Raw genomic sequence first — 26,727 nt, 5'->3', positions numbered from 1 at the left:
GCCTCATTGAATTCTACCTTTCTTTTGACAAAGATGCTCTCCTTGGCCAAATTTTAGTCGGGTTCCTCTGAGCCTCCTCTCCACTAGGCCTCAACTTTGGCCTATCAGAATTTCATCTCTTAACACAAACAATTTTGTCCACCCCATACAGAGAGACTTGAAAAAAACAAAAATCTAACATAGCTTTTAGCAGCCTAAGACCCCTGTGTCCTTGTGATGACCTGGCCCCTCCTTGAGTATGAAAAAACTCAAAGCTGCCAAAAGAATTTGCCATTTGTTCAGTCAACATCTGCAGATAGGTGCCTGACCTCCATTTTCTTAGAGCATTTATTTAAAAACCTTACTGTTGTAAATCCGTTCTCTGCGCCTTTGAGATGTACGTATATCTCCTAGAACCCATGAATACCTTTCCCAAGGACTGAGAGCCCTTCCTCTGAAGTGTAGTCATCAGAAAGAACAGGGTCCCTGTGTCCCAGAGTCTGTGAGAAGATGGGAGCCTAACCTGTGTAAGTTACCAGACACAGATGGCATAATCACACTGACATTGACCACTTACCCACTTTTTCTAATTTTCCACTTTCTTGACAATGCTCAAGCCCCACTTGCTCCCCCTCCCTGCTCCCTCATTCTCTCTTTAAAAGGCCAAGTCACCTCTGCACAAATCAGAATCAAGCTACTAATTTTCCCTGCTTCAGTAAAACTGAATAAAATCTGTCCTTCTGACTATTAACTAGTGTCCAGCTTTGTTTTTCTTTAACACTTACTGGTAATGTTCCTGGTGAGATGGAGCCTTGGGGTTGCTATCTCAGAATCAACAGGGACTCAGAATTAAAAGGCAGCCTACAAAGGCAAGCAGGAGGGTGATTGTTCGGCTGTCATCCAACAAGGCCTGGATCTAGAATTTTCCCTTGTTTAGGTACAGAAGCCCTCAGGAGGCAGAAGGCTTCCTATCCACTTGACAGCATAAATTAACAAAAACTAATACAAGAAGAAACTTAGATCTTTGAGTTCTGAAAATATCCTGGAGGGCAGAGGTGTAGACACAATCAATTAACATTCTAAATGAAATTAAAATCCAAAGAGAGGCCTCAGCTTCCTCATCTGTATAGCCCTTAATTACAGAAGGTGTGAGGGAAGGGGCTATGCAAATAAAATCACTAGTGGGTAGGTCCCAACTTCTTGAGACTTGAAGTATGAAGAGACCAGCAGAGATAGTCCGGACGTGACTAACAGATCGTTACACTCACACATTACACAGACCCCGTGTAATCACTTTTTGCGCATTATCTCACATGTACCATTATTGTCCCCATTTCACAGGCAAGAGAACCAGGGCTTACAACAGGCTGTGGGGGGCCTGAGTAGGCCAAGGTCCTAGTAAGGCCTGTTTGTCCAGGGCTACCCAGGGAATGACAGATGTCATTTCAATGCTCACGTAGTTACAGGAAGAAAAAGACTTTAGGAATATCCAGACACCCACCTGAATTATTCACGGGGTCATTGTTGTCAAGGCAAACTCCTGAGGAAAGCATCTCAGTGCTGGGGCCTGAAGCAGGGCCCTGACAAGGCGTCACTCTCGTTGGCTTCTGCAAATCGCATACGTTCTGAAATCCATGTTTTTCGAGGAACAAATGTCATTCCTCAAGATCAGCCAGGAGTTGAGAATCTCTCATCACTGATACTGCACTCAGGTCATTTTGACTATTGGTCTGAAGTTCGAAGCAAAGCAAAACGAAACAATATGCAACACAGTATCTGCACTAGGAACTATGTTAAAGGTCAAATAATAACTCATTTAATCCTCTCAAACCCATAATGTGAGTATTTGTTATCATGACAATTGAAAAGATGAGAAAGCTGAAGCACAGAAAGGTTAAGTAATTGCCCAAGGAGACACAGCAGATAAGTAGCAGAAATAGGATTCAAACCCAAGCAGTCTGGTTGCAGATCCCTGGCAAGTGTCAGAGAGAAAGAAACTTTCCTCTACCCTCAAGGTTCTGTTGGCTATCTTAATAATCAAATAGACATGAGACAGATTAACAAGGGAAAAATAACCATATTTAATACATATGTAGGGGAACCCCGCATACATGAGAGAGTCACAGACCCCACACAGGAGAGGTGCAGAGATAGAAAGGGAACATGGGTATTTAAGACACTCTGAGCTAGGGATGAGGTAAAATGCCGCGGGGGACTTCAAAGGATGATAAGAAGAGCAGATGTTGTAGTAAATAGAAGTTTGCACTGCCCTGTAGGAAGGTCAAAAGAGATTATCTCTGATAATCTCTTCTTGTGGGCAAGGTCCCTAATTCAAATTCTTCTAGGTAGTTAAGGGAGGGGCAGAAGTTCCTCTTGAGCCCATGCCTAAAGTTGCCTTTAGCTCAAACAATGGGCATACCACAGAGGTACACCTTGGGATGACTCATTCTGAACCCCCACAAAAATAACTAGGACATGACACAGCCTGCCTGAGTGAGGAGGGTAGGCATCTGGGTGGCATCCCACCTGAGTCCTGCTGGGCTTCCTCTCCTCCAGGCCTTTGGTCAGCTGAAAGAGTTATCCAAGCTCCTTCACTGTCAAGTTCTCCCTCTGGAACGCTGCTCCTGCATGGTCTGAAAGATGTCCCAGTTTTGAAAGATGAACTTTTTAAAAATGCTGAAAATGGGAGATGAGATGATGAGTCTTTCAGCCAATGGCAGATCTCTGGGCCCTCCCGCCCTTTTCTATGCTGTATCCATCTGCTCTGGTGGCTAAACACACTAGAAAGTCATGTAGTGGGCCTACTATAAGGTGGAGAATAGGAAGTATGGAAGTAAAGGTGCTGGCGGGGTTAGTTTCTTCTGAGGCTTATTTCGTTGCCTTTAGACAGCCTCCCATCTTGCTGTGTCTTCACATGGTCGTCCCTCTGCGTGTGTCTCTGGACTAATCTCTTCCTATAAAGACACCAGTCACATTGGATTAGAGCCCACACTATTATTCTCATTTTAATTTATTACCTCTTTACAGATTCTATCTCTAAATACAGTCATAACAAACATACTGGGTTATGACTTCAGCATATGAATTTGAGGGGGACACAATTCATCCCATAACAGGATCCTAAGGAAATGTACAGGCTGGAATTATGTGAGGTTTCAAATTGCTAGGAGAAAATATTGTATACATACCAGAAGGTATAAACAATAATATAAAACATACAATGTACTCACTGCCCAACTGCTCAGCTTAAGAAATGAAACATTTTCAATACGGTGGGAGCCCCCTGTGTAACCTTCCCAGCCATGGTCTCCTCCCAGCCTCCAGAGGTAATCTTATCTAGAATTTGGCACTTCTCCGTTCCCTACATTCCTTTATACTTTTACTACATGCCTGTGCATCCTCAAATGATATATAATTCTGTTTGTGTGCGCGTGTTTTAAACTTTATGTAAATGGGAACATTCTCTATGCTTTTTTTAAATTGAAGTGAAATTCACATAGCATACAATTGACCATTTTAAAGTGTATGATTCAGTGGCATTTATTGCAGTCACAATGTTGCACAACCACATCTCTTTAGTTTCAATTTTTTTCATCATCCCATAAGAAAACCCCATATCCATTAAGTAATTCCTCTCCATTCCCCTCTCTTCTCACTCCCTGGCTACCAGAAAGCCACAGCTTTCTGTCTATGGATTTGCTTATTTGTATTCTACTGTATTCTACTGTATTCTACTGTAACCTTTTGCTCAGACTTTGAGAAATTCATCCGAGAGGTCGCATTTGACCCTAGTTTTTTCTTTTTTAATTCTCATATAATATTCCATCATGAGACTCAATCACAAGTTTTCATTCTTTCTCCTGTTGATGATTAATAAAATTTTTAAAAAAGGATTTTTAAATCAGTATTATATACATGAAAAAATTTTAATTATAAAAAATAAAGTTAAATAAATAAAAGTTAATATTTATGTTGAAAAAAATTGTCACAGGGATGTAAAGTACAGCAGAAGGAATATAGTCAATAATATTATAATAACTATGTATGGTATCAAATGGTACTAGACTTATTGGAGTGAACACTTCATGAGCTATGTAAATGTCTAATCATTTTGCTGTATACCTGAAACTAATATAACATTGTATGTCAACTGTAATTGAAAAATAAATTTTAAAAAGAGGGGAATTCTGACCCATGCTACAACCTTGAGGATGTTACGCTCAGGGAAATAAGCCAAATAGCATATGATTCCACTTATATGAGGTACCTAGATTAGTCAAACTCACAGAGACAGAAAGTAGAATGGTGGTTGCCAGGAGGTGAGGAGAGGGGAAGAATGGGGGAGTTATTGTTTAACAAACATAGAGTTTCTGTTTTGTAAGATGAAAAGAATTCTGGAGATGGATGGTGGCGATGGTCGCACAACAATGTGAATATACTTAATACCACTGAACTGTGTACTTTGAAAAATAGATAAGATGTTCAATTTTATGTTATGTGTATTTGACCCCAGTAAAAATTTTAAAAAAATAAAGAAAATGAATCAATAAGCTATGGACATCGAAAAAAAAATCTTTGCAGCCATATATCTGAGAAAGGAGTTTATATCCAAGACATGTAAAAAGCTCTTACAAATCAACAATAAAAATATAAACACTCCAATTACAAAATGGAAAAAAACTTCAACAGATATTTTACAAAGTAAGATATACAAATAGCCAATAAGCAGTTTTAAAGGGCTCAACATCATTAGTCATCAGGGAAATGGTACTTAAAACCATAGGGAAATACGTCATACATACTAGAACGCTGAAAATCAAAGACTAATGTTCTGGTTATCTTCTGTTGCATAACTTATCATCCCCCAAAACTTATAACTTAAAGAATTACAACCATTTTACTACCTCTCACAATTTCTTTGAGTCAGGAATTCAGGAAGGGCTTGGTTGGGGTTGGCCTGAGGCAAGTCTCTTCTGCTATTGCAATCTGTCCTCAGCTGGATGTGGAAAAGTGGTCGCTGGAGCAGCTGGGGCATCTCTCTGTCTCTTCTTTCACATAGCGTTAAGGTTTCTCCAGGTGGTCTAGTTTGGGATTTCTTACAGCATAGTGGCCTCAGGGTACTTAAGACTTCTTACCAGGAGGCTCAGGTCTCCAGGAGCAAGTCTTGCTAAGAAGGTAGATGCTGTATTACCTTTTATGACCTAGACTAAGAAGTTACAGTCACTTTCACTACATATATTGTTTACAAATGAGTCAACCAACCTACCCAGTTTGAAGGGGAGTGGAATTAAACTCTGTCTCTTGATGTGGGAGTGGCAAGATTCTAGAAAGTCATGTGGGATAAGGTGCTGTTACAGCCATTTCTGGAAAATACAATCTGTGTTGGATAAAGCTGGAAAGAAAAGCAGGTGACAGATCATACCAGGTTTTGTAAGCCACACTAAAGTTCAACCTTGATGTGAATTGTGACGGGGACCCACTAGAGGATTTTAAGCAAGAGAGTGAAATTATTGTCTTAAAAAGTTTATTCTAGCAGCTGTGTGGATAGAGAATTTGAGGGGAGGGTTTGGAAGCAGAGACCATTTAGGAGGGGGGTCCAGAAGCTCAAGTATCACACATGGCGGTCAGCCCTAGCCTAGGTGAGGGCACAGGGAGGGAGGGGAGGCAAGGAAGGCTGTCAGGTTTCTGGCCTGTCCAGCTTTTTTGTTCACTGAGATAGAGAACGATGGAGAAGTAAATTTGTTTTCTGAGACATGTTGGGCTTGAAAGGCCAAGATAGGGGTATGAGACTGGAACTCGAGAGTAAAAAATTTAGGAGAGAACAAATGACATATTTATTTTATGTTTTATTCTTTTTATGGTGACATTGGTTAAGGAAATCCAGTAAGTTTCAGGTGTACAATTTAACAGTAAACTATACACATGCACACACACACACACACACACACACTGCATTGTGTGTTCACCTCCCAGTTAGAGGTGTACAATTTAACAGTAAACTACACACACACACACACACACACATTGCAGTGTGTGTTCACCTCCCAGTTAGGCACAAGAGTGCACGAGATGTGTGTCAGCCCAAGCATTTATAATCTCTCTATTCACTCTTCCCTGTGCACCATCGACTGTAGCAAGGTCTCAGACTGAAACACGCATGTGCACACCTAGCTCAGAGGCGGCTCCTGGGCTGAAGTTTACTGGTTGCGCACGCGCGGCGCGCGGCGGTCGCCATGGAGACGCGTGGCCCTGGCCAGGCGCTCCTCACCCGGAGCGGCCGGCTTGGCTGCAGCGAGTCTTGGGCTGCCTCAGGCTCAGGTGGCCGCCCCGCGGGCGGATGGACGGCCGAGATGGGGCAGGGGCGTCGGGGTACCATGAGGACGACGAGGACGACGAAGAGGAGCCAGAGGACGGCGCTGCGGGCTTGAAAGGATCCAGACTACCTCCCATCCCCGGCAGCGCCTCAGAGCCGACCAAACGGAAGGTGAAGAAAAGGAAGAAGAAGAAAAAGACCAAAGGGTCGGGCAGAGGGGACGGTAAGAGCGACAGCTAGCGCGGCAGCCTCTGCTCCCGTACCTGAGATTCTTCTCCGAGGTCATCCACTCCCACCCCTCAGAGATCCCCATCTGCCTGGGGACTAGTTCAGAACAGCGACAGAAACTCGCCGGTCCCAGAGATCTCCACTTCTCACACATACGACTTATCGCTGCGCGGTGATGCTCATCTCTGCTCATAAAGATCATACAGGTCCACAGAAACCCTCCCCCCAAAAGCAGAGAGACTTCGATCCCGCACCGAGAATTATCAGCATCCATGGAGACCTTTTACCCTGCACAGAAATACCCCACCCGCAGATACCCAGCATCATTCCTACAGAGCCTCGCAGCCCCACACAGCACCTCAGCTTTACATAGACATCCTCTCAATTTCCTAATCCCTCAGCAGAAACTCGCAGTCTTAAATATCCATAACTTCCCCATAGAAATCTCAAACCGTCCTACAGAGATCCCTTTATCTTCACACAGACTTTCCCTAAACCAAAGATATTAATACACTAGTGGCAGGCACTCTTCATGCACAGAAACACAGACTCCTGCCTTCTGCCTAGAATCCCTCGTTGCACACTCACCTGGCTTCTGGATGTTTCGTAGACACCCAGTAAATGTATATAAAGTAGTATCCTCCCTGCACTAACTGTCCTCCCCCAACCCCATCCGCCAAGGTCAGCCTTTGACTGCACACACACCATGTTTGAGATTATAAAAGTACTACATAGTACCTGACATAGTACCAGTACCAGTCAGGTACTATGTAGTACTTTTATAATCCCAAACACTGTCAACAACACTCCATGTGTCAGTATAACCACCAAATGAAACTAAACACAGATACCTCATCGGGCACACACAGTCACAGTCTACACTCACATACAGATAGGTACTCTGTTTCACATGCATAGACCCCCTCCCAAACAGTTTCTGTACACATACAACCATACGCACACAGGTTCTTACTCCAGTCGCTCTCGAGGACACGTCACACACATACATACATTAACCCTGCCACAAACCCGCAGAGTCCCTACATCTCACTGAATTCCTCTCATAGAACTCTTTGATTTCTTAACAGAGGTGCTGAGCATCCACTTTATGGAGAGAGTAACAGTGGCGTAGTACGCCCCTGCCTGTGAGTGCTGAGTCTCCACTGATACCAAGGGTTTGGCTATCAGGGAGGTAGTTCTCATTGACTCTGGCACAGCAGCCCTGACCTCCAATGCGGCTAGTGCTGGGTTCAAGTTTCTGGGCCCTGGCCCTTTGTGTGCAGAGCTGATACCCCAGGCAAGCTGGAGCCAGAATGAGTGGCAACCTTTCCCAGATTTGGGGGAGGAAGCAATGAAAAGCTTATAATTATTTCTTCAGGTGGAATTATAATAAAAAGGCAAGAAAACAATTCTGGAGTACAGGTCAAAAAGCCCTCTATGTGTCTGCAAAACCAAATTAGGAAATTTTTTTTGTCTTTTTTGGCATAGCTTCTGACTCTAGGAATTACAGTGGCATGTACCTCATACTGTCAGCAGGGGACACCAAATCGTTTTCGGGGAGTAGGAAGCCATAAAAATGTCAAAAGAAAATTTTTAAAATTTTCATTTCTTTTTTTTTGTTTGAGGCGGGGAGGATTTCTCTCTCCCCCAAAATAGAAGGATAAGCTGATGAAAGAATCACAACTTATAGTGTTTTATAAGTGTGTTATATAATTCAGGAATGCTATTAATGTAAAAAAAAAAAAAAATCAGTACAAGCCACACAACAGAAGTATTTCCTGGCTTGGCATAATAGTGCTTTCCGCAGTCAAATGTAGGAAGCTTTTTTGTTGTTCTCTATTTCTTCCACCATAAAGAAGTCTAGACTAAGGGTAGAGTCATAGGCTCCTAGAATTGGAAAGTACTTTGGTGAGCATGTGACGAGGTGAAGTGGTAGGCAGCCTGGCACAGTGGAAAGAACAAGGCACTGGAAGTCAGACCTGCATTCAAGTTCTGGCCCTGCCACCTGCTGTGTGGCATTGGCAAGTGACTGAGACTTGTGGAGACTCAGTTTCCTCACCTGGAAAATAGGGCTGATAGTCTTTATCCAGAGGACCTGGTTCATAGTATGTGCTCAATAAATGGTTCCTCCTTCCCCAAAATGGCTTGACCAGAAACATAGTCAGTGGATGTATATGAGGCTGATGAGCTTGGCCACTTGAACCCTAGGGAAGGAGGGGCCTCTATCCTCTTACATCTTTGGTGATTTCAGCATCATCCTCAAGCAGGATGAGAGCAGGCATCACCACAAACACTAACACTGGTCATCTGCTCAGCAGATAAACATCAGAGTCCAGGCTTGAAGAATCAGCAGCTGTCTTCATCTTTTCATGGCATCTTAAGTCCCAGCAAGGATCATGGCCCGAGGCAAGAGCACAGACAGGATAAAGAGGAAAGCAATCTCATCCCTTCTTTCTCCCCCACTGTAAGTCTCCCCTACTTTGCTGAAATAGAAGAGAACCTTTCGAACCAGATCAATGAGAGCCTGCGTTGGGATGGAATTCTCGCAGACCCAGAGGCAGAACAAGAAAGGATTCGCATATATAAACTGAACCGGAGGAAGCGGTACCGGATTTTGGCCCTCAAGGGCTTCCACTCTGACCCCTGTGCGGAGCAGACTCCTGAGAACCTAGCCTACCCTTCAGATAAAGACTGCAGCCCCAACAGCAGGCAGCCCTCAGTCAAAGCTGACCACCCTAATCACTACTTTGAAGGAAATCTTATTCCAAAGCTCCTACACTGTGATTTAGCTACTACTCTGCCCGAATGAAATCCACCCATGATACTGACAAGCTTATAATTTATCCTTACCTCAAGTTTATGCATTAAAAAGAAGACGAATAAAAGGAAATCAGACCTACATCTGAAGGAAGCAGATGTCTGGTATGTCGATGAGGTCAACCTCTCCTTTACCAAGATGCCCTTAATTGCCCAGGAAAGCCACAGTTCCTTGACATAACTAATTTAATGAACAAAGTTCTTTTCAGAATTTCTTTTCTTCTCAAATAAGCTGGCATTTTTTTTGTTATTTCTCATCACCTATAGATGTCTATAACCTGCCCCCCACCCCCCAAAAAAGAGAGAAATTGTATAGATTATATTAATTGTAGATCTTAAACTAATTTCTTGGGTAAAATTCTACACACAGCCCGCTTCTGTGGGCACAAGGAAAATGCCTCAAATATCCTGGAGCCCTTTTGTTTTAATTAAATACACTCCCTGCCCTTAGGTGGTCTTCAAAATAAATTGAGTTCCAGAACTTTATCCCTGGGAAGTTATGAGAAGTCACAAAAAGAATATTGCTTCTCTTGTAAATATGATCCTCCCCTAAACCCCCAAGATGGCCTTTTAAGCAAAGTTCTGGAGCATTGAAAAGGCCCTACTATATTATTTGTCCTAAATTAATATTCTTCCTTCCACAAATATTTACTGAGTGAGGGCCATGTGTTGTCTTAGTTTGTGTTCTTCCAGAAGCAGACCTTGGGACAAGGACTCAAAAGCAAGTAGATTATTTGGGAGGTGAGGGAAAGATCCTAGTAGAGAGGATACAGGAAAGGGAAGACAGCCAATCCAGGGACGCTATTAAACCAGCTCCTATACTGGACTACTGGGGGTTAATCGCACAGGGAAACACTATCAGGATTATCCTGCCTGCCCTACTGTGGCTGAGGAGCCTGGGGAGATAGTAATGTCCTGGGCTGGGCCTGGGGGGTTAATAATGTCCTGGCAGTTCCAGCTTGCCACACCTGTGGGACTAGAGGCCTACTTCGGTTGTGGAGAAATCACTCTCAGGCACAAAGATGCAGATCTAAAGGTCCAAGGGATAGGTGTGTTTCTGGGGTAGCATCGGCCACCTGTGTACAACACAGTGCAGGGCCCAAGAGGGACCGAGTAGAGATTTAAGGTGAGGTCTCCGCCTTCCAAGGAGTTAAAGACACGCAGTGAACTCAGGAGAAGGTGAAAGTCAACATAAAACATCATAGAAATCTTATCTGAAAGTTAAATGAAGTGGTCATCTGGGTCCCCATTAGCCTCCAGCTGACGGAGCAGCTCTCTCCTCACCCTTCCTTAGAAGTGCAGTTGCGGAGTGTTCATTTTGGCCATTGTACCCTGCCAAGACATAGCAAACGGACTTTTGAAAGAGCCCTGTCCTCCTCTGGGAAGATTAGCAGCTGCTCCTGGCAGGACCCCTGAAGCAGACAGGAATGGATGGCCCTCCCTGTGCCAAGGCTTGTCGTCTGCTGTCTGGTTGAGGAGCACCCATGAAATCAAGCGAAGAGGAACAGGGGCTTTGGTGTGGCTCCATGGGGAGGAAGGGATGGGAAATATGCTACAGGACCTCGCCCAATGCTCCAGGGCTCAAGGTAAAGACACAGAGAGTGGAGCAGCTGAGCTGGCATCTCATGTGCTCTGGATCAACCATGGTGGCTGGGGGTGCAATGCATGGAGGAGTCTGAGGGCACACCAACCTCAGGATGCTTTGGTTGCTTTGTATTGTCTTCCATGGGGGGTGGGGATGGGGAGGCTTGTGGTCGCTTTTCTGCCATGAGATATTCTGGGGTAGTGGTTAAACTTAAGAGCTTTGACACCAGAGCTGAATTTGTCTCTTTCCCATCACATGCTAGATGTGTGACCTCAGACAAATTGCTTAACTTCTCTGAGGCTTAGTTACCACATCTGGAAACAGGGATGCAGATATCTACCTCAGTGTGATGAGAATCAAATGCAGTAATTACATAAAACACTTAGTATAGCACCTGGCCCCCAGAAAGCAATCTATTGTAAGAATTTTCAGCAATGATATTTTAGTTTGGGGTAGCTACATAGCCACTGGAGAGACCCTCCTGGGTAATGGTGTAGAGCTCACCTCATTGAAGGATGAGCTTCACAAAGAAATGTGGCTTCAGTGGCTGGCCAATGGATACAATTCAAGTAAACCACAAAACAAATTACAGGGGCCTGGAGCAGAGAGAATGAAGCAAGGATCTCAGAGTCCAGGGTTCTGGCAAGGGGGCTTTGGGCCCTACAAGAAAATGCCTACTTATAGCCTGGAGCCAAATGGGAGGCCTGCTCTTAAGATATAAATAGAGGAAGCAGTTGGGGGTTAATGTTCCCACAGGCACAGAGATGGCTCCAACTCAAACCACGCTGGGTTAGAAGTTTTAAATATATTTCTCATACCCAAGCTCTCTCAGTAAGGACCTTTCCAATGACAAGGAATAGAAAACCCAGTGAAACTGGCTTACCGACAAAAGGGACTAATTGACTTATAAAGTCAACAGTCCAGGATTGTCTGTGGCTTCAGGCATGGCTGGATCCAGGAGGTCACATTGTGTCATCAAAATTTCTCTTTCTCAATATCTTGCCTCTGCCTCCCCTGTATTAGCTTTGTGTTCAGGCAGGTTCTCGTAACAGGATTGCAAAGATGGCCACTGATGTTCCTGTCCTTCTTCGAAGAAAAGAGAGTCACTCCTGTGTGCCTGTCTAGTGCCCACATCAATCCCAGAGAATGTCTCTAGCCTGGCATGGGTCATATGCCCATCACTGGACTAGTCACAGCAGCCAAGGAAATGGAGTATTTGCTGCACAGACCTAGGATATGGTGGGCAACCCCACTGGACAGAGGTACTGAACAGATTGTCATAGCATCTATATGAAGCCGACATAGAACACGGAGCAATTCCCTAAAGAGATGCCAAGTAGACAGAGACTTGTCCATTACCGTTCAGACGAAGGGTGATTAGTTTTTGAAAGATCCTGACCAAGTGTCATGGGAGTGAATTTCATAGCATGAGCTAATCTCAACTGGTGTGGACTGATTGCACACTTATCTCCAGAACTACTGGAGACCCTCGGCCAACACTATGGATTCTATTAACTAATGATGAATAATGTTCTGTAACCATGGATCCATGGGTGGTTCGGTACAGAATCGGCTAGGGAACACTGTTCAGTGATAATAATTGGGTTTATGATTTGCACCTGATTTTGGTGGAGCTAAAGGGATGGATTTCAACCCTTAAGGCTAGTCACGTGACTAGAATGTGCCTACATGATCAACTCACTATAAAATACTCCCTATGAGTAGACTTTGGGCTTCCAACCAGCAGTGGTTGGAGACTTGGGAACAGAGTGCTCCTGTGTGAGTCTCGTGAATAACCACTGTGGACACTGCAGGAAGACAAATTCCAGGGATGTAACAACTTTTGTGTGGATTGGTGCAGCAGATGTGTCCCCACCCCCTCCCTCCACCCCCGCCTCCCCATGACCTCGGCTTCCTGGTATTCATGCCTTTCCTTTGAGTACTGGCTGAACCTGTTGACTCTAATGAATAGAATATGGCAAAAGTGATGGAATGTCACTTCTGAGATGAGGTTACGAAAAGACTGTGTTTGGGGGAGGGAGGGAAAGATGATCGGTGGAACACAGTTGGAGGGAAGGATGAATCTATTCTGTGTGGTGCTAACATGGTGGTTACGTGCCATTACACATTTGTCCAAACCCATAGTATGTACAACACTAAGAGTGACTCCTAAACTATGGACTTTAGTTAATAAAATGTGTCAATGTTGGCTCATCAACTACAACAAATGTATCATATTAATGCAAGACGTCAATACTAAGGGAAACTGGTGGGGGGAGTATTGAGGAGAAGTATGGGAACTCTTGTTATTTTCTGCTCAATTTTTCTTTAAACCCAGAACTGCTCTCAAAATAAAGTTTATTAATTAGAGAGACAGACAGACAGATAGACAGACTGTGGCTTCCATCTGTTACCCACTCTTTCTCTCCCTCTCAGGGCTCTTGTCTTGGGGGAAGCCAGCTGCCATGTTGTGGGCCACCTAAGGAAAGGCCTACATGGCAAAGAATTGATGTCTCCAGTCAACAGCTACGTGAGTGAGCTTGAAAGCAGGTCTACCCCAGTTAAGCCTCGAGATGACCACAGCCCCGAGTGATACCTTGATTACAATCTGTGAGAGACCCTAAACCAGAGGTGTCTAATTAAGCTACACCCAGATTCCTGACCCACAGAAACCATGAGATAATAAAGTTGTTTTAAGCCACTGAATTTTGGCATAATTTTGTTACACAGCAATAGCTTACTAATACAGTTGGCCTGTTCCTTCACCATCAGTTGCGCCTCTCAGTGAGCTGCCTCACCCTTGATCTGAGGAGTGGAAAATCAAAACCCAGACTTCTCATAAGAAGCCGTGAATTATCTGGACACCTCAGACACCCATTGCCAGTGCTCTAAAGAGGTTTAAATTTATTTCCAGAAATGATGCTGTGTCCTACAGGGTTAAGAGGGCTGCTGGATAAGTTAAGTGCTAGGAAAGACTACATGGTTTCTGCTTGTTATGCTTTATACCTGGAGCTGTTTACAGCTATTTATATTACACTTTTGTGGTATGTGTTTTGTTTCCTGCCCCCCACCTTGTAATTATAATATTTTAGTTCATCTTATAGTTTATAAGTTCTTCTGTATCATTTATTCCTTAGTCAAGTTCCCCGAGCAGTGGGGATTATTATCTTCATTTTACACTTTAGGCTTAGAGAGAAGAGGTGACTTGCTCATGTCTCACAACTTGCAAGAGATTTACTTTAAGGTCTCCAACTGTCTTTTGGGGAAATGTTTATTAAGCAACTGCTAAGAATGCAATTCTCTGCTAATTGCTGCAAGAATACTGACAATAATAGTCTCCATTGAGCAAACTCCTGCCCTGTCCAGGCATGGTATTAGGCATTTTAGACACACAATTTCATTTCATCTCCACAATGATCTTTGAGGTTCAAGGGTGTGATGATCCCATTCGTAGATGAGGAAACAGGCACAGATTGCAAAAGTGACTTGCCCAGTGTCACATAGGAGCTAAGGGAAGGGGCTGGAATGTCATACCCAGGTCTGGCTGATCCAAAGATGGAGCTCTTAATTACTGTGCTGCGGTGCCTCAGACAGGCTCCCAAAGCAGGAGGGAGCCAGGCTGCACACACTCCTGGATTTTAACCACAATGGGAAGAGCCCGATGAAGACAGCACTGGGGGCTTGTCAGTTGAGTCAGTGGCTAAAGCAGGGCGGGAGTGTAATTGGAAAGAAGGAGTTGTTCCTGGGAATCGTGGCCGGCAGAGAGAGAAGCTTCCTGGGGAGAGGGGGCCAGGGGAGGTAGAAACCTCTACCAGCCAGGCTCCAGAGGGCCCCTGGAGTGATGGGAAAACTCTCTCAGGCCTCCTGGCCACACTGTATACTTGTTCACAGTCAAATCCAGCCTTTGAAACTATTGACATGTCCCCCTCTGATCATCACTGGGAAGGATTTAGGAAGGGTTCTATCTCACCCAACCATCCCCATTTAACCACAATCCCCCAGGCCAGCACTCTTGCCTGCAACTACTGCCCATGCCTTGAGGGTGGTGCCTAAGGCCTCTACTCAAAATGTGAGTCTGAACCAGCAGTACCCACATGGCCTGGAGCTTGTTGTAAACTCTCTTGTTAGCTGGCTCTCAGGCCCCACCCCAGACTTCCTGAATCAAATCTTGTATGCTAACAAGATTCCCAGGGTGACTCATATGCCCGTTAACATTTGAGAAGCTCTGGTTGTTGGAACATGATTCCCCCAGGTCTCTCATATGTCTGCACATCTTGTGAGGAGAGTCACCGATGTTCCAGACTCTTCTGAAGGATGTTGGTGTGACGAACATCCTTGGAAGATAAGGAGTGTCTCCTTCCAGAGCATGGGGCAGATTTGCTTACTACTTATAGAAGATTCTAGTTCCTAAGATCAGAGTTCCTCTCCTGTAACACAACCACTTATCTTCTGGTGCCACCTGGTCCTCTTCACTTTATTTTGTGGGAATTAAGGCTCGAAACCAGCACAAATGCCGATGCTCTAGCCATGGCACTGCTGGATAAACTATCCTTCGTGTCTGAGTCAAGGGTCTAATGTCTTTAGCCAACATCCACGAAAATGTGGCAGGCTAACTTGTTAGTTTGCAAATAGCGTAAAATCTGACTCTTCACAGTTCTCCACCCTGGTTTCTCTACACTTAAATCACCAGAAAGCTATACTAAGTTCTACACTCAGGTTTTACTTTTCAAACTATATAGAAAATGCATATTATTGCAGACAAATCAGAAAACACAGGAAAAAGTGTTTTTAAAACACCTAATAGTCCCTCTATTCAGAGAGCTAGAATCTTCTACATCTTATCTCTTTGGTATCCATCCTTCTAACCTCTACAAAAGAAAGACAAAAATAATGGGGGTAATAATACATGTATTTTCTTTTCATGGATCTCTTAAAAATACAGCATAGCTATCTTTCCAAATCACTAAATTGACGTCCACATCATACTTTGTAATGCTTGCCTGATATTTATCATAGAGACAATTTATTCAATCCCTATTTGTGCACATTTACTTGGTTTCCTATTTTTTAGCTATTCTAAACAATTTTACAAGAAACATCCTTATATGAACATTTTAGTACAATTTTCCAGTGCTTTGGGTACATTCTTGGAAGTAAAATTACAAGCCAAAAGATAATTAAAACAATAAACACTTGTATAGCTTTTAACTCATGCCAGATACTGTTCTAAGCACTTTGCCTAGATCAACTCATTTAATCTTCGCAACAACTCTATGAGAAAATAATTCCTGTTATCCCCATTTTAGAGAATTTAAGGGACTTACTCAAGGTCACACAGCTAATAAATGATGGAGCCAGGATGTGAACCTAGGTAGTCTGGTGAAGGAGTCCAGCATATGCTACTCCAAAATATGCCACTTCAGCATAAGGATTATTTTGAGCTGAAGGCAATTGAGAATCAACAGATGTAGGAAAAGTTCTTTGTTTTCCCCTTATCTGCCTACAAGCGGGGCATAAATTTCCCTTTGCAAAGGCGGCATAGGTTTCCATCCTCTCTCCTGTACCAGAATGAGGGGAGCGACTGTTATCAATGGAGACAGCGAGCCAGTATGAAGATGAGTCTGCATAAACATAATCTTATTAAAATCATCCTTATCTTCCATTTGTTTCCCCAGTATATTTCCTAGTCACTTTCCCACAATTTTTTGGCCCTAGAAGCCCAACCTCCTTTTCTTTTGTCTAATCACATCTCCTCGGTTTATCACCTTTTGTTAAAATGGTATATAAGTTCTCAAGTCTAACTGCTTCTTTGGGGGTTCACGTCTTTTCTGTGAAGTCCTCATGAATGTAAAGCTATTAACATAAAAAAAATGTGTATGCCTTTCCTCCTGGTAATCTGTCTTTTGTCAGTTTAATCAGTTCTATGAAATGCTGGTAGGTTCTCTGGTCCAATGAGTTTGGAAAATGGTACATACTAGATTTTCTCTTTTGAAGATTTTCAATGCACCTTATCATATGAAAGGCTATTGGGCCTTATTGTACAGAAAATATTCTCTCCTCCTCACATCCATGGGGGACGAATGGTTCCCTGACTCATTGATGTTAGGTTTGGTCATGCAACTTGCTTTGGCCAATAGAATGAGGGTAGAAGTAACAGGGTGCCAGTGCAGAACTTAAGAGGTATTGTATGTTTCTACTTGCTCCTCTGGAATCTTTTGACCTGTTCCATGGGAAGAATGTGCCCCAGGTAACCTCCCTAGCCTGCTTCAGAGACAAGAGGAAAGAACCTGAACTCAACACCAGCCTTGGGCAGAACCGCCCTGTGAGCCCTATAAACTTGTAAGCGAGAACTAAGTGCTTATTTCTGTGTGCCACTGTGATTTTGTGGTGGTGGTTATGCAGCAAAAGCTGTTTAATACAAAAATCCAAAAGCCCTGTAATAAGCATATTTATCATTGTTCAGCTTTTCATTTTCCCAAACTTATTTGTTCATGGAGCCTTATTTTACTCCATAGAAAGCACATTGGGAAATAGCGATATAAACAAACCACTTGATAGTGATTATATTCTAAAATCAAATTATTGGAATTTAATTTTGAAAAGAGGCATTCTTTGCAATAGGATTCACTACCTAATCAATAGAATCATTTACTTCTTAAATTTCTGGGAAGTATACCAAAGAGCCTTGCTGGATTCATCATATTATTATTAATTATACCTACTACTTTTTCTCTTGAAGGCACCAGCTTAATCTGATCCACTTAGAAAGGTATTTGCCAAGGGAAGATTGAAATATAATTAGTTTCAACACACGTTTGCCTCTTTCTCTACACACACACACACACACACACACACACTTACAACTTTAATCTTATGCACTTTAAACATTTGTCCAACGAAACCTTGTAACTGCTAATTTGTCCATTCATTTCATGTAAAATTTACACTGCATAACCTAATTGGCAATATTAGCCCTCATCATCATCCCAATCAGCCAATTTGGACTTAATTCTTGTTTAAAAACTGGCTTAAAAATTTTATAGGAATGATAATATGCTTTCCTGGGACATATTTATTTCTGAGTAGTAACTCAAAGACTAACAGATAAGACATAGAGCCTTGCCATGAATTTGATGCTTAAATAAAATGCTTTCACTTTCAATATTTCTTTCTGAACTTCTTTTTGCTTTGCCCAAAGGGACTTTCCCTCAGGGAAGACAATAATCTGAGATTGAAGAAATGTGGGTATTGAATGAAAAGTGTCATCACAACGGCCTCACTTTATGAGATATCGAAAGTGAGAACTTCCCCACACAGGCCAACCTTGCTTCCGCCACCACACTTCATCCTTGGCAAGATTATGTGTAGGACGCTGATAGCCGTGAGGCTCTATAGTGGGGTCCTGGTGCCCAGATACAGATGTTTCTAACTGTTCCTTTGTCTAGTACCCATAGGTTTTTCCAGCCCAGCGTAACGTCCCACAGTAAAATTAAGGATGGGTTTTTGGTTAGACTGAGGCATGTATTTCTTCTGAAAAGTGGGACAAAGGCAATCTGAAAGGGGAGGCGGGAAGGGAGGACTGGCCTGACATCACTCACAGCCGCATTTTCAGGGCAGATCGGTTTTAGGAATGAGTACACACAGAATCTGGGAACAAATTCCTTAAAGCTATCTGTGCCCAGTGACCCCTTGGCAATCTTCTCATACCCACAGGAGAAGGAACACTCCAGACAGAAGTATTATACAAGTAAAATACAATCATGTCTTAAAATTTCTCCAGATGAGGAGCTGTTTTTCTCATTTTTCTTAACCAAAATATTATACTTTTACTTTAAAAAGAGAGGCATCTCGAAGGTTTTTTTTAAAGATAATTTATTGTTAAATGAAGTCACAGAGCAAAATGGAGTGGGACGGAGGTCAAAGATAAATTTTAAAAATAGTTTTAGTCAAATACATTTCTGGATTTCCTAAGGTTAGAAACAGGAAAAGCGTCAAATGAAAAGGTAATCATTCTTTTTAAAAGGTCTGGATTTGAAAAGAAAACAGCTTTTCTCTGAAAACACAAATCATCCTTATTACATGAAAGCCATGATTTAACAGACTGAGAAAAAAGATTTTTTTAATTAATAAGTAAACTATCTCCCAGATATACTTAGGAACGTTTGGTTTTAATGAGTGAGTTTTTAAAAATCATTGTTTCAACCTTGCAAACCAAAATGAATGCACAACTGATCGATTTATCCTGAGGTGTGTCCCATTGCGTCTTCACATGCTTCCTTTTCTGCAGCTATCAGCCAAGCAGGTTTGAAGAAAGAGGATTAGAAAGAACTAAGGTCAGTTCCCTAGTGAATAACTTAACAAAATAAAGCCTGCTTTTCCATTAGCATTACACATTCACAATCGCTCACTTCTACCTACTTTACTGATATAGTTCAGATTCTTTCCACACCTAGAATGATTTGCCCGAACTTAATCCAATTCCCTAAAACAAAATCTCATGTGGACATCTCAGGATATTGCTCTGATCGAAGGCCATGTTCTCCTGCACTTGTCTCTCCTGCCATGCTGCCCACGGTATTGTTCTGAGCTCATTTAAGTGTCCCTCTTGGGACAGAGCAAAGCCTTGGGAACTCTCTTAACATAATTTTAAAATTGCATTTACTACTTGCCTTAAATGACAAGATTTTGGAATCAGAGAGAAAAATCATTTTTATCTAAAAATGCTGTGTAATTTACTCTTCTATTTCTTGCTCTGAATGACTAAGGAGACTGTAGGGTCCCAGAACGCTCCTCTGAGGGGCCCCCGCTGAGCCTCACCCCGGCAAACTTGGGACCATCCATCCCACTGCAGGCTCCACCGAAGGGATGTGTCCAATCAGTTAGGAGCATCACAGAATAAACACTGTTAAATCTGAAGAGGACATCAGACAATTTGGCTCTATAGGCCTCCAATGACTTTAAATGAGTGTGATTATCATCATGCCTGCTCTCTTCAAAACAAAAGTCCCTGTTATGGCTACAGGGTACCCACAGAGCCATCAATGGTGCTTTCAAGACAGCAGGAAGCCATCCACAGAAACCCGGAGTTGGAGCTTACAGTACCCTGTAACCCTCGAGCACTTGATATAATATTAGAAGTATTCAGAGGAAATATTCACGGTTTGTTCTTTCCAGTATTGGAAGAGAAAAAGCCATCTGCCACTTTCTTCACTCAAAAACCTCAGGATTGGCAGGAGGAAGAAGTAAGGGTTGGAGAGAGGCAGGGCAGGCAGGGGGTGAAGCCAGAGGCAGCCTGGGCCCCCGCACCCTCCTGGCCCAGCTACCCTCTCTGCTTCTGAGGCCAGTTCACCTGAATTCACAAAGTTTCTTCATTTCACACCCAATGCCACGAGTGTCACTTACACTAAACTAAACATTTAAAAGAAATGTGTACCATCACAACAACATCCAGGTTTTGGAGTTGGACTTTTGACATTATTCCTTATTTGAATACACCTTTGCTTTACCTGGGGGATGTAGGTGGGTTATTTCCTTGCTTTTGGCTTAGACCTAAGGCTCTGGCAGAATTTCTCTACAATGTTGATGCAGTCAAAGTCCTAACGGCAGTTGACTCTGGGTCCCTGGAGAAGACACCCACCCTGATGAACTAGATTACTAGAAACATCTGCATCTACCTCCTCCCAGACGGTGTCAGGTCCTAGGTATGGCCACTAGTTCCCATTGTGAGTGAAACCCCCTTGCGGCATCCCAGAAAGCATTTTTCCTAAGAATTCTTTTAAAATGCTGTTTCTCTCACAAGAAAATGCCGTTTCTCTTTGCTACATTTTGCCTTATGAAAAAATAGGAAAGTATTTGGAAACCCCAAAATACATATCAGGAGAGTTACACAAGCCTGTGGAGACATTACCAGATGCCAAGGGTGCGAGGCGCTTTGCCAGAGCCTGAGCTCAGAAGCAGTGGATGGAAGGAACCAGACGGAAGCCATTGCTCCCAAACTCGGCCATCAGTTGACCTGACCTTCCCAAAGAGGTGAAAACAGTATGAACCTTTTTCCTCTTTTTAAAAAAGGCATCTTACATTGTAGTTTGGGGTTTTTCGATGTCATGAAAAAGATTTAGCGAATTCCAAGCATTCTGGTTAACAGGAAATAGAAATGGAAATGGAAATAAAAAATGGAATGGAACTCAAGTCTCCACAGATTGAACCCATATGGGTGTCACAGCTTACTGAATTAGCACCACTTTCATAGCAGTGAAGACACCCGGGGCTGAAATTTCTAAAACTCACTTTTTCCATTCCAGAGGCTTTTTCCACACTCTTCCTCAAAGTGACCCACGAAAGAGGAGTTCTCCCCTCCCTCCCTATTTCAAATCGTGGCCATTTTCCTTTTGCTCTAGTTGATTTTTAATTTTCTCATGAAATTGAGACTTTGGGGGGAAGTATGCAGCAGCAAACTAGAAATATACTCCTTTTAAAAACCATTTGAAAATTTTTTAAAAACCAAATTCTCTCGATTATGATAAGATGCCGCAACATTTTATTTTCTTCCCCAGGTTGGGCTTAGAGGTATCTCTAGATTAGACTCCTGGGGACATGAGTGACACTCAAGGGCAGTGTGGCCCAACTTGACCAGGGTAGCAGAAGAGCTGGTCCAGCCCCACCCAGCCTGCTTGAGTCAGCACTCATCCGAGAGGTAATCGCTGCCTGGGAACTCTGTGGCTTCGAGCTCCACGCTGGACAGGAACCTTCTCAGTGTCTTGCGGTAGCTGTAATCCAGGGTAGTGGTGTAGACGATCTTGGGGAATTTGGGGTAGATGATGGTGGTGCTGAGGAAACGGGTGGGCTTGTGACGGGGCTCGAAGCGCAGCTCGGCCTTGTAGTTGCGCCACGTGCAATTGGGGATGCAGGTGACTGTCTGGCTGTAGGAGGTCACTACCAGGCCAAGGGGCAGATGGACGTCGTCGATGAAGTGCCGCTCTGAGTCGTACTTGACTGAGGAAGTATACCTGGGCGGGAGATGGAAGGCAGCATGACACCATTCCTCTGAGCTAGGGGCACAGGGGTCCCTACTATGACCTCGAACCTCTCGTTCAAGGGGTGCAAACCTTGAAATGTGTCTACTCTCGTCAGAAGCAGCATACAGTTGATGAAGCACTTACTCTGTGGTACTATTCAAAGCACTTTACTTCTAGGATGTAATTTAATTATCCCAACAATCCCTGGGAGAGGAAATCGAGGTACAGAGGTTAAGGTGAAAGTGGGAGCGAGTAGTGAGGCTGGGATTGAAACGCAGGTGTGCAAGATTCCAGGGTTGGCCTTGCACTCACTGTTGATCATTGCAGGACGCAGCCCAGGGAGTCTACGCTCATTTTCTTAAGCTATGAGAGCTTGGTCAAATTAACTTACTTAACTTCTTAACTTCTTCAAGCCTCAGTTTCCTCTTTCTGTAAAAGGTGCCCACTAATAACTGGGTAGAATGTTAACACAGCAAGTGCTGGTGGTATTAATGATTATGTGATAAGGTAGATTCTACTGCTGCACTAGGGGTGAACAGTTTCTCTGTGCCCTAAAGTTATCAATCAGCTCTTTAATGAGAGGATGAAGGAACCCAGAAATCCTAGACGCTGGTTCTGAATGCTTGGTGATACCAAGTACTGGTACTTGGTCCACTTTGGCCTTTGGTTTCAAGATCCCTCAAACCCAGGGACTCCGAGACCTGACCTTATCAATAAAAGCCAATTACAATCCTGATTTCCATAAAATAACCCAACATCCATGTTCCTTAGCAGCTACCTTATTCTTCTTAAGTCCTTTGGTAATTTGGGAGTTAATTTTTTTATGTAAGCAAAGTGTAAGTTCATTTTACTTTATAATTATTGCAGCTTCATAGATACTAAAATATATAGAAGCATCACACATAGACGCATCTAACAGCACTGCCCCCCACAAGCCCCTACCCACTGGTCAGGAAGTAAGAAGCAGCGTTCTTTTCAGTGAGTCAGATGGAAATGCCTATTCTCCTTGGGCAAGTAGGTAAGAAGCTGGTGAAAGCTAATGTCATGAAGTCATGTCCTCATTTTGTTCAAAATACAAGCTCTGCAGGAATAAAGGCTGAACTGCTCACCTCCAAACTGGTGAGCCTCCTTTGTTCCATGTCAAAGGGCCCTTTGTGTTAAGGCAACTGAAAATCCAGCTATAAAACCACCGGCTCCCAAAAGTAAAATTCCTTTCTCTAAAAAGACATATCTTGAACAGAGCCTCTCAGTGAATCTCTGCTCCCAGATAATCCTGGATGAGATAAATTCCCAAAGGAAGAATGGTGCTTGTCCAGTGAAATTATAACATAAAACAAGGTGACAGTGTGAAGTAGGGCTGGGAGGTGGGGCGGGGGTGGGGAAACGGGGCAGCAGCTTTTAGAAAGAGGAATTACTTTATTGAAAAAACTTAAACATCTGATGGCCGTGATCTATGAGGTGCAAAGAGCAAGTTGCGGGACTTTATATAGAACATGATCTTGTTTTGATTTTAAAATTGCATCTAGATATTTAATTGGTTAGAACGCAGAAAAAAAGCTGGAAAAGTACCCCCCAAACCATGAATAGTCTTTGGCACACTGTCGAGATTAATTTTTTAAAAAAATAACGAGCATTAATTTCTAGGATAAAAAATGAAAATGATAAAAAAATAAAATATAATCGGAGCCTGCTATATTTACCTTACTTCCGTCGGTGGTAAGGGATCAAGCTCCACTCCTTCGCCAAAGGACAGGGGGCATAACCTTGGCGTGCAGGTGAAGGCCAGAGGAGTGGGGAGCGAGGCTGGATTCTGTGAGGATGGAGAATGCAGTTAGACTACAGGCCAAGCTGATGCATCCCCCGTAGAAGACCCTGGCTCTGTGCCTCCAGGTGACAGCCCAATTGTGACCTGTGTCCCCCTTCCTGGGAATAATGCCAGAGAAGGGCCGACCCACAGCATAGAAAGAACAACGGACAGGGAGCCAAGAGGTCTGAATTTGAATCTCAGATCTATCACAAATGTGCTGTGTGCCCTCACAAAAGTCACATCATACACCCTCTGAGACCTTATCCGCACACTAAGGGAAGGGAAGCGGTGCCCCCTTCCATACTGAGGTTCTGTGAAAGGCTGAAGAGAGGAAATAGACAAGAGCTCAGTGTCATCATCGTGGGCAGACCTAGAGGCTGCTGCGCCATCTCCCAGCAAGGCGGTCAGGAAACCTCAATGAACTGGGACTCCATTAACCAGAACCCTCAGTTATGTGCCTCCAACCCTGTCATTGTCTCAGCAACACTTTAGAAAAGTCCAGAACAAAATAATTCTACCAGGGATTTTTTTCAATATACTGCAGATCCAGTCTAACTTTCCCCACCTCCTCTGCCTCTGGAGAGACCAGATCAACACCCAACCAAGTCGAAGCTGTCTGTAAATTTATTGGTACAATGAACACCAAAAAGTTCTCTACATCATTTCCCACTATCCAGAAAACTCAGAGCCAGAGCACAGCATGCCTAGAGGTTAACTGGCTTCCAGCCTGAGCAGCGTCAGACTTTCTGATTCATCATGCAGCCCGAATAGGAGACAGTTCCTAGACACAGGTGCTGTCTTTTACCCGATTTGACTGGAATCAGGGCTTCTGTGTTAAGTGTGCAATACACTTAACACTTCTGTGTTAAGGGTTCCCGGGTTTACTGGGGATCTGTCATTTTCTTTGCCTAATTTGAGAGAAGGATCTACACTTGGGCCAGGGTGTGGAGTTGGCAGCCCCACCCCCACATGGTCCAGGACAGAGAAGGAAGCAGACATTTCTAGAAAGTTGGCTGTCAAACTCTTATGTTACCAGGACAAGGTGTCAAGTGGAAGTATGGGATGGAAATGCAAAAGCCAAAGGGCACCAGGGTAGGTCGGATTGTGGAAGAGGGTTCTGAGGGTCCAGCGCCTGAAATTAGGTGGAGAGTTTAATAAGCCCTGGCTGGGGGAGGGGCTGTGGTTAAGAACCAAGGTCAGTGAATGGGGGAGGGGTAAAGTGTGGGCACTGGCTACCGCAGAGCTTTTGGTAACAGTCCTCAAGTTGTGACAGTGGTCCCTGCTCTGCCCCCAGATCCCTGGCTGCTGGATACTCCCCAACCCAGGGGGCACCTTCCAGACAGTCCTGAGGACATAGCCACCAAGAGATAGCCTTCTTCCAGGTATCCATACAAGCACTTGGTTCTCTTGCCCCTGACTTCTCTGCTCCTTCATCCCTGCCCACCCAACAGACACTCACTGAGCACACACCTTGCTCCAGGTGCACGCTGACGGTGGCGTGTGTTATGACAGATATACGAACGAGGTGCCACCAGAGAATGAGGATGAGGCCACAGACTCCCTCATGGCTCTGGGAAGCATTAATGAAGACTTCCCAGAGGAGGTGACATCGAAAGGTCAGTGGGGCTTTGGGAGAGGTAGAAGGGGGTGGCCTTGAAGGAAAATGCATGCCAGGTGGAAAGAGCAGCATCAGAGGCAGCCTGTGTCAGGGGGTGTGGAAGATGAGGCTAAAAAGGGCCAGATGGCCAGGGTTCTGAAGGCCAGGTTGAAGCAAGTGCTGCCTGCGGAGAGAAATGAGAGAATGCCCCGACGTCCACTAAGAGACAGGGTCAGTGCGTCAAGAATTCCCCATACTATCAAAGCGAGTGGGTCTTTAAGGTGCAGCAGTTGCCACTGACTACTTCACCCCGGGAGAGAGGGCTGTAAACACCCAGCCCAAGGGGCAAGGGGAGGACTGAGATCCCTACTCTGAGCTTTGACTGCAGGCAGGATGTGGCCTCCCCTGAGCTCTAGGTAAAGGCAATAAACACCACCACCTCATGATTTCTAAGACAAAAGAGACCTGTGTGTGTGTGCGCGCGTGCGCGTGCGTCTTTAAATAGAAAAATGTAAAAGAAAATAAAAGGATTAAATTTTGAAAGTTTCCACTCACCTAAATGCCTCCCACCCAGACAGTTAGGTGACAGGACAGGACCACCAGGAGGCCAGAGGCTCATGAGATGACTCCACCGAAGACCACTAACATAGTCCCCCAAAGCTGGCCCCGTTTGCTCTCTGAATTGGGGAGCTGGGAAGTTAGAGCACAACAGCCCTCTCCCCAAGACCAGCCAGAAGGGGTAAGGCCCTTGGGAGACGCCGACGGCTGGGACAAAGTCCCTGGGTGCCAGGCCCGCAATCCGGGGAAAACTGGGGTTCCCTCTCGGTGTCCCGGGATCCCCTCCCGCCCGACCGAGGCTAGAATGTGGCCTAGCCGTAGCCTGGTAGCCCCGGGATCAGCCACCCCGATGGGAGGAGGCGGCAGCTCGCCTCTCCCGGGGCACGCGCGCCTCCCAGGCGATGACAATTTTCCAGCCACCGGCTCCAGCTGGCCAGGCTCTCATAGCGCTCCTGCCCCGGGCTCCCGCCGATGGCCTCGACGTCCCGACCAGCGGTGGAGGCGCCGACAAAGCGCCCTGAAGTGGGACGCACGACCGGCTGATGGTCTCCTGGGGCCCAGCTGCGGGTGGGATGGGGAAGGACGGGGACAGCGGGACCACTCACCGGGGCCGCTGGGGTCGCTGCCGCGTCGGGCTCCAGAGCCCCGGGTGCCGGTGCGCGCTCTCCGCCGCTGCCACCACCCCCGGCCGCCACGAGCCCCCAGTGGCTGGGGCTGGGGCTGGGGGGCAGTCCTGAGTCCGGGCTGTCCAGGACGCCGTCGCCCTTCTTCTTCGTGTCCACGAGCTCGGGCACATCCTGCAGGCTCAGCCGGCCCACCATGGCTGTG

The 26,727-nt window shown here is 44.6% G+C and overlaps 3 protein-coding genes across 3 annotated transcripts in view; 1 reads left to right on the top strand and 2 right to left on the bottom strand.

Moving 5' to 3' along the window:
• Window positions 1-5,138, bottom strand: part of RPH3AL (rabphilin 3A like (without C2 domains)) — a 143,618-nt gene extending 138,480 nt beyond the window's left edge. The window contains exons 1-3 of the mRNA XM_025041531.1: window positions 4,884-5,138; window positions 2,506-2,933; window positions 1,481-1,709 (exon numbers count right to left, since the gene is read on the bottom strand). The gene's annotated coding sequence lies outside the window, so the exon portion shown is untranslated. The remainder of the gene's footprint in view (window positions 1-1,480; window positions 1,710-2,505; window positions 2,934-4,883) is intronic.
• A 1,047-nt stretch (window positions 5,139-6,185) lies between these two features.
• Window positions 6,186-13,146, top strand: CUNH17orf97 (chromosome unknown C17orf97 homolog). The gene is made up of 2 exons (XM_015599088.2): window positions 6,186-6,515; window positions 8,839-13,146. Exons 1-2 carry the CDS (start codon window positions 6,317-6,319, stop codon window positions 9,327-9,329), a joined length of 690 nt encoding a protein of 229 aa, XP_015454574.1. The 5' UTR covers window positions 6,186-6,316; the 3' UTR covers window positions 9,330-13,146.
• A 5,630-nt stretch (window positions 13,147-18,776) lies between these two features.
• On the bottom strand, window positions 18,777-26,721 carry RFLNB (refilin B). The gene is made up of 3 exons (XM_006925054.3): window positions 26,505-26,721; window positions 23,638-23,747; window positions 18,777-21,928 (listed from the first exon to the last, which is right to left on the bottom strand). The coding sequence occupies exons 1-3, from the start codon at window positions 26,718-26,720 to the stop codon at window positions 21,598-21,600; spliced, it is 657 nt and encodes a 218-aa protein (XP_006925116.1). The 5' UTR covers window position 26,721; the 3' UTR covers window positions 18,777-21,597.
• Between the last annotated feature and the right edge of the window lie 6 nt (window positions 26,722-26,727).

The sequence above is a fragment of the Pteropus alecto genome, unplaced genomic scaffold (genome assembly GCF_000325575.1).
Source record: "Pteropus alecto unplaced genomic scaffold, ASM32557v1 scaffold98, whole genome shotgun sequence".
Taxonomy (NCBI): Eukaryota; Metazoa; Chordata; class Mammalia; order Chiroptera; family Pteropodidae; genus Pteropus; species Pteropus alecto.
The sequence above is the reverse complement of the archived record's forward strand: the minus strand, read 5'-3'. Positions and strand labels throughout refer to the sequence as shown.

Coding starts and splice junctions, on each gene's coding strand:
- CUNH17orf97 (XM_015599088.2), top strand. CDS start 6,317: ATGGACGGCCGAGATGGGGCAGGGGCGTCGGGGTACCATGAGGACGAC. Junction 6,516..8,838: donor AGGGTCGGGCAGAGGGGACG/GTAAGAGCGACA, acceptor TCTGCTCAGCAG/ATAAACATCAGAGTCCAGGC.
- RFLNB (XM_006925054.3), bottom strand. CDS start 26,720: ATGGTGGGCCGGCTGAGCCTGCAGGATGTGCCCGAGCTCGTGGACACG. Junction 23,748..26,504: donor CAGCGACCCCAGCGGCCCCG/GTGAGTGGTCCC, acceptor CCATCCTCACAG/AATCCAGCCTCGCTCCCCAC. Junction 21,929..23,637: donor TTACCACCGACGGAAGTAAG/GTAAATATAGCA, acceptor TCTCCCGCCCAG/GTATACTTCCTCAGTCAAGT.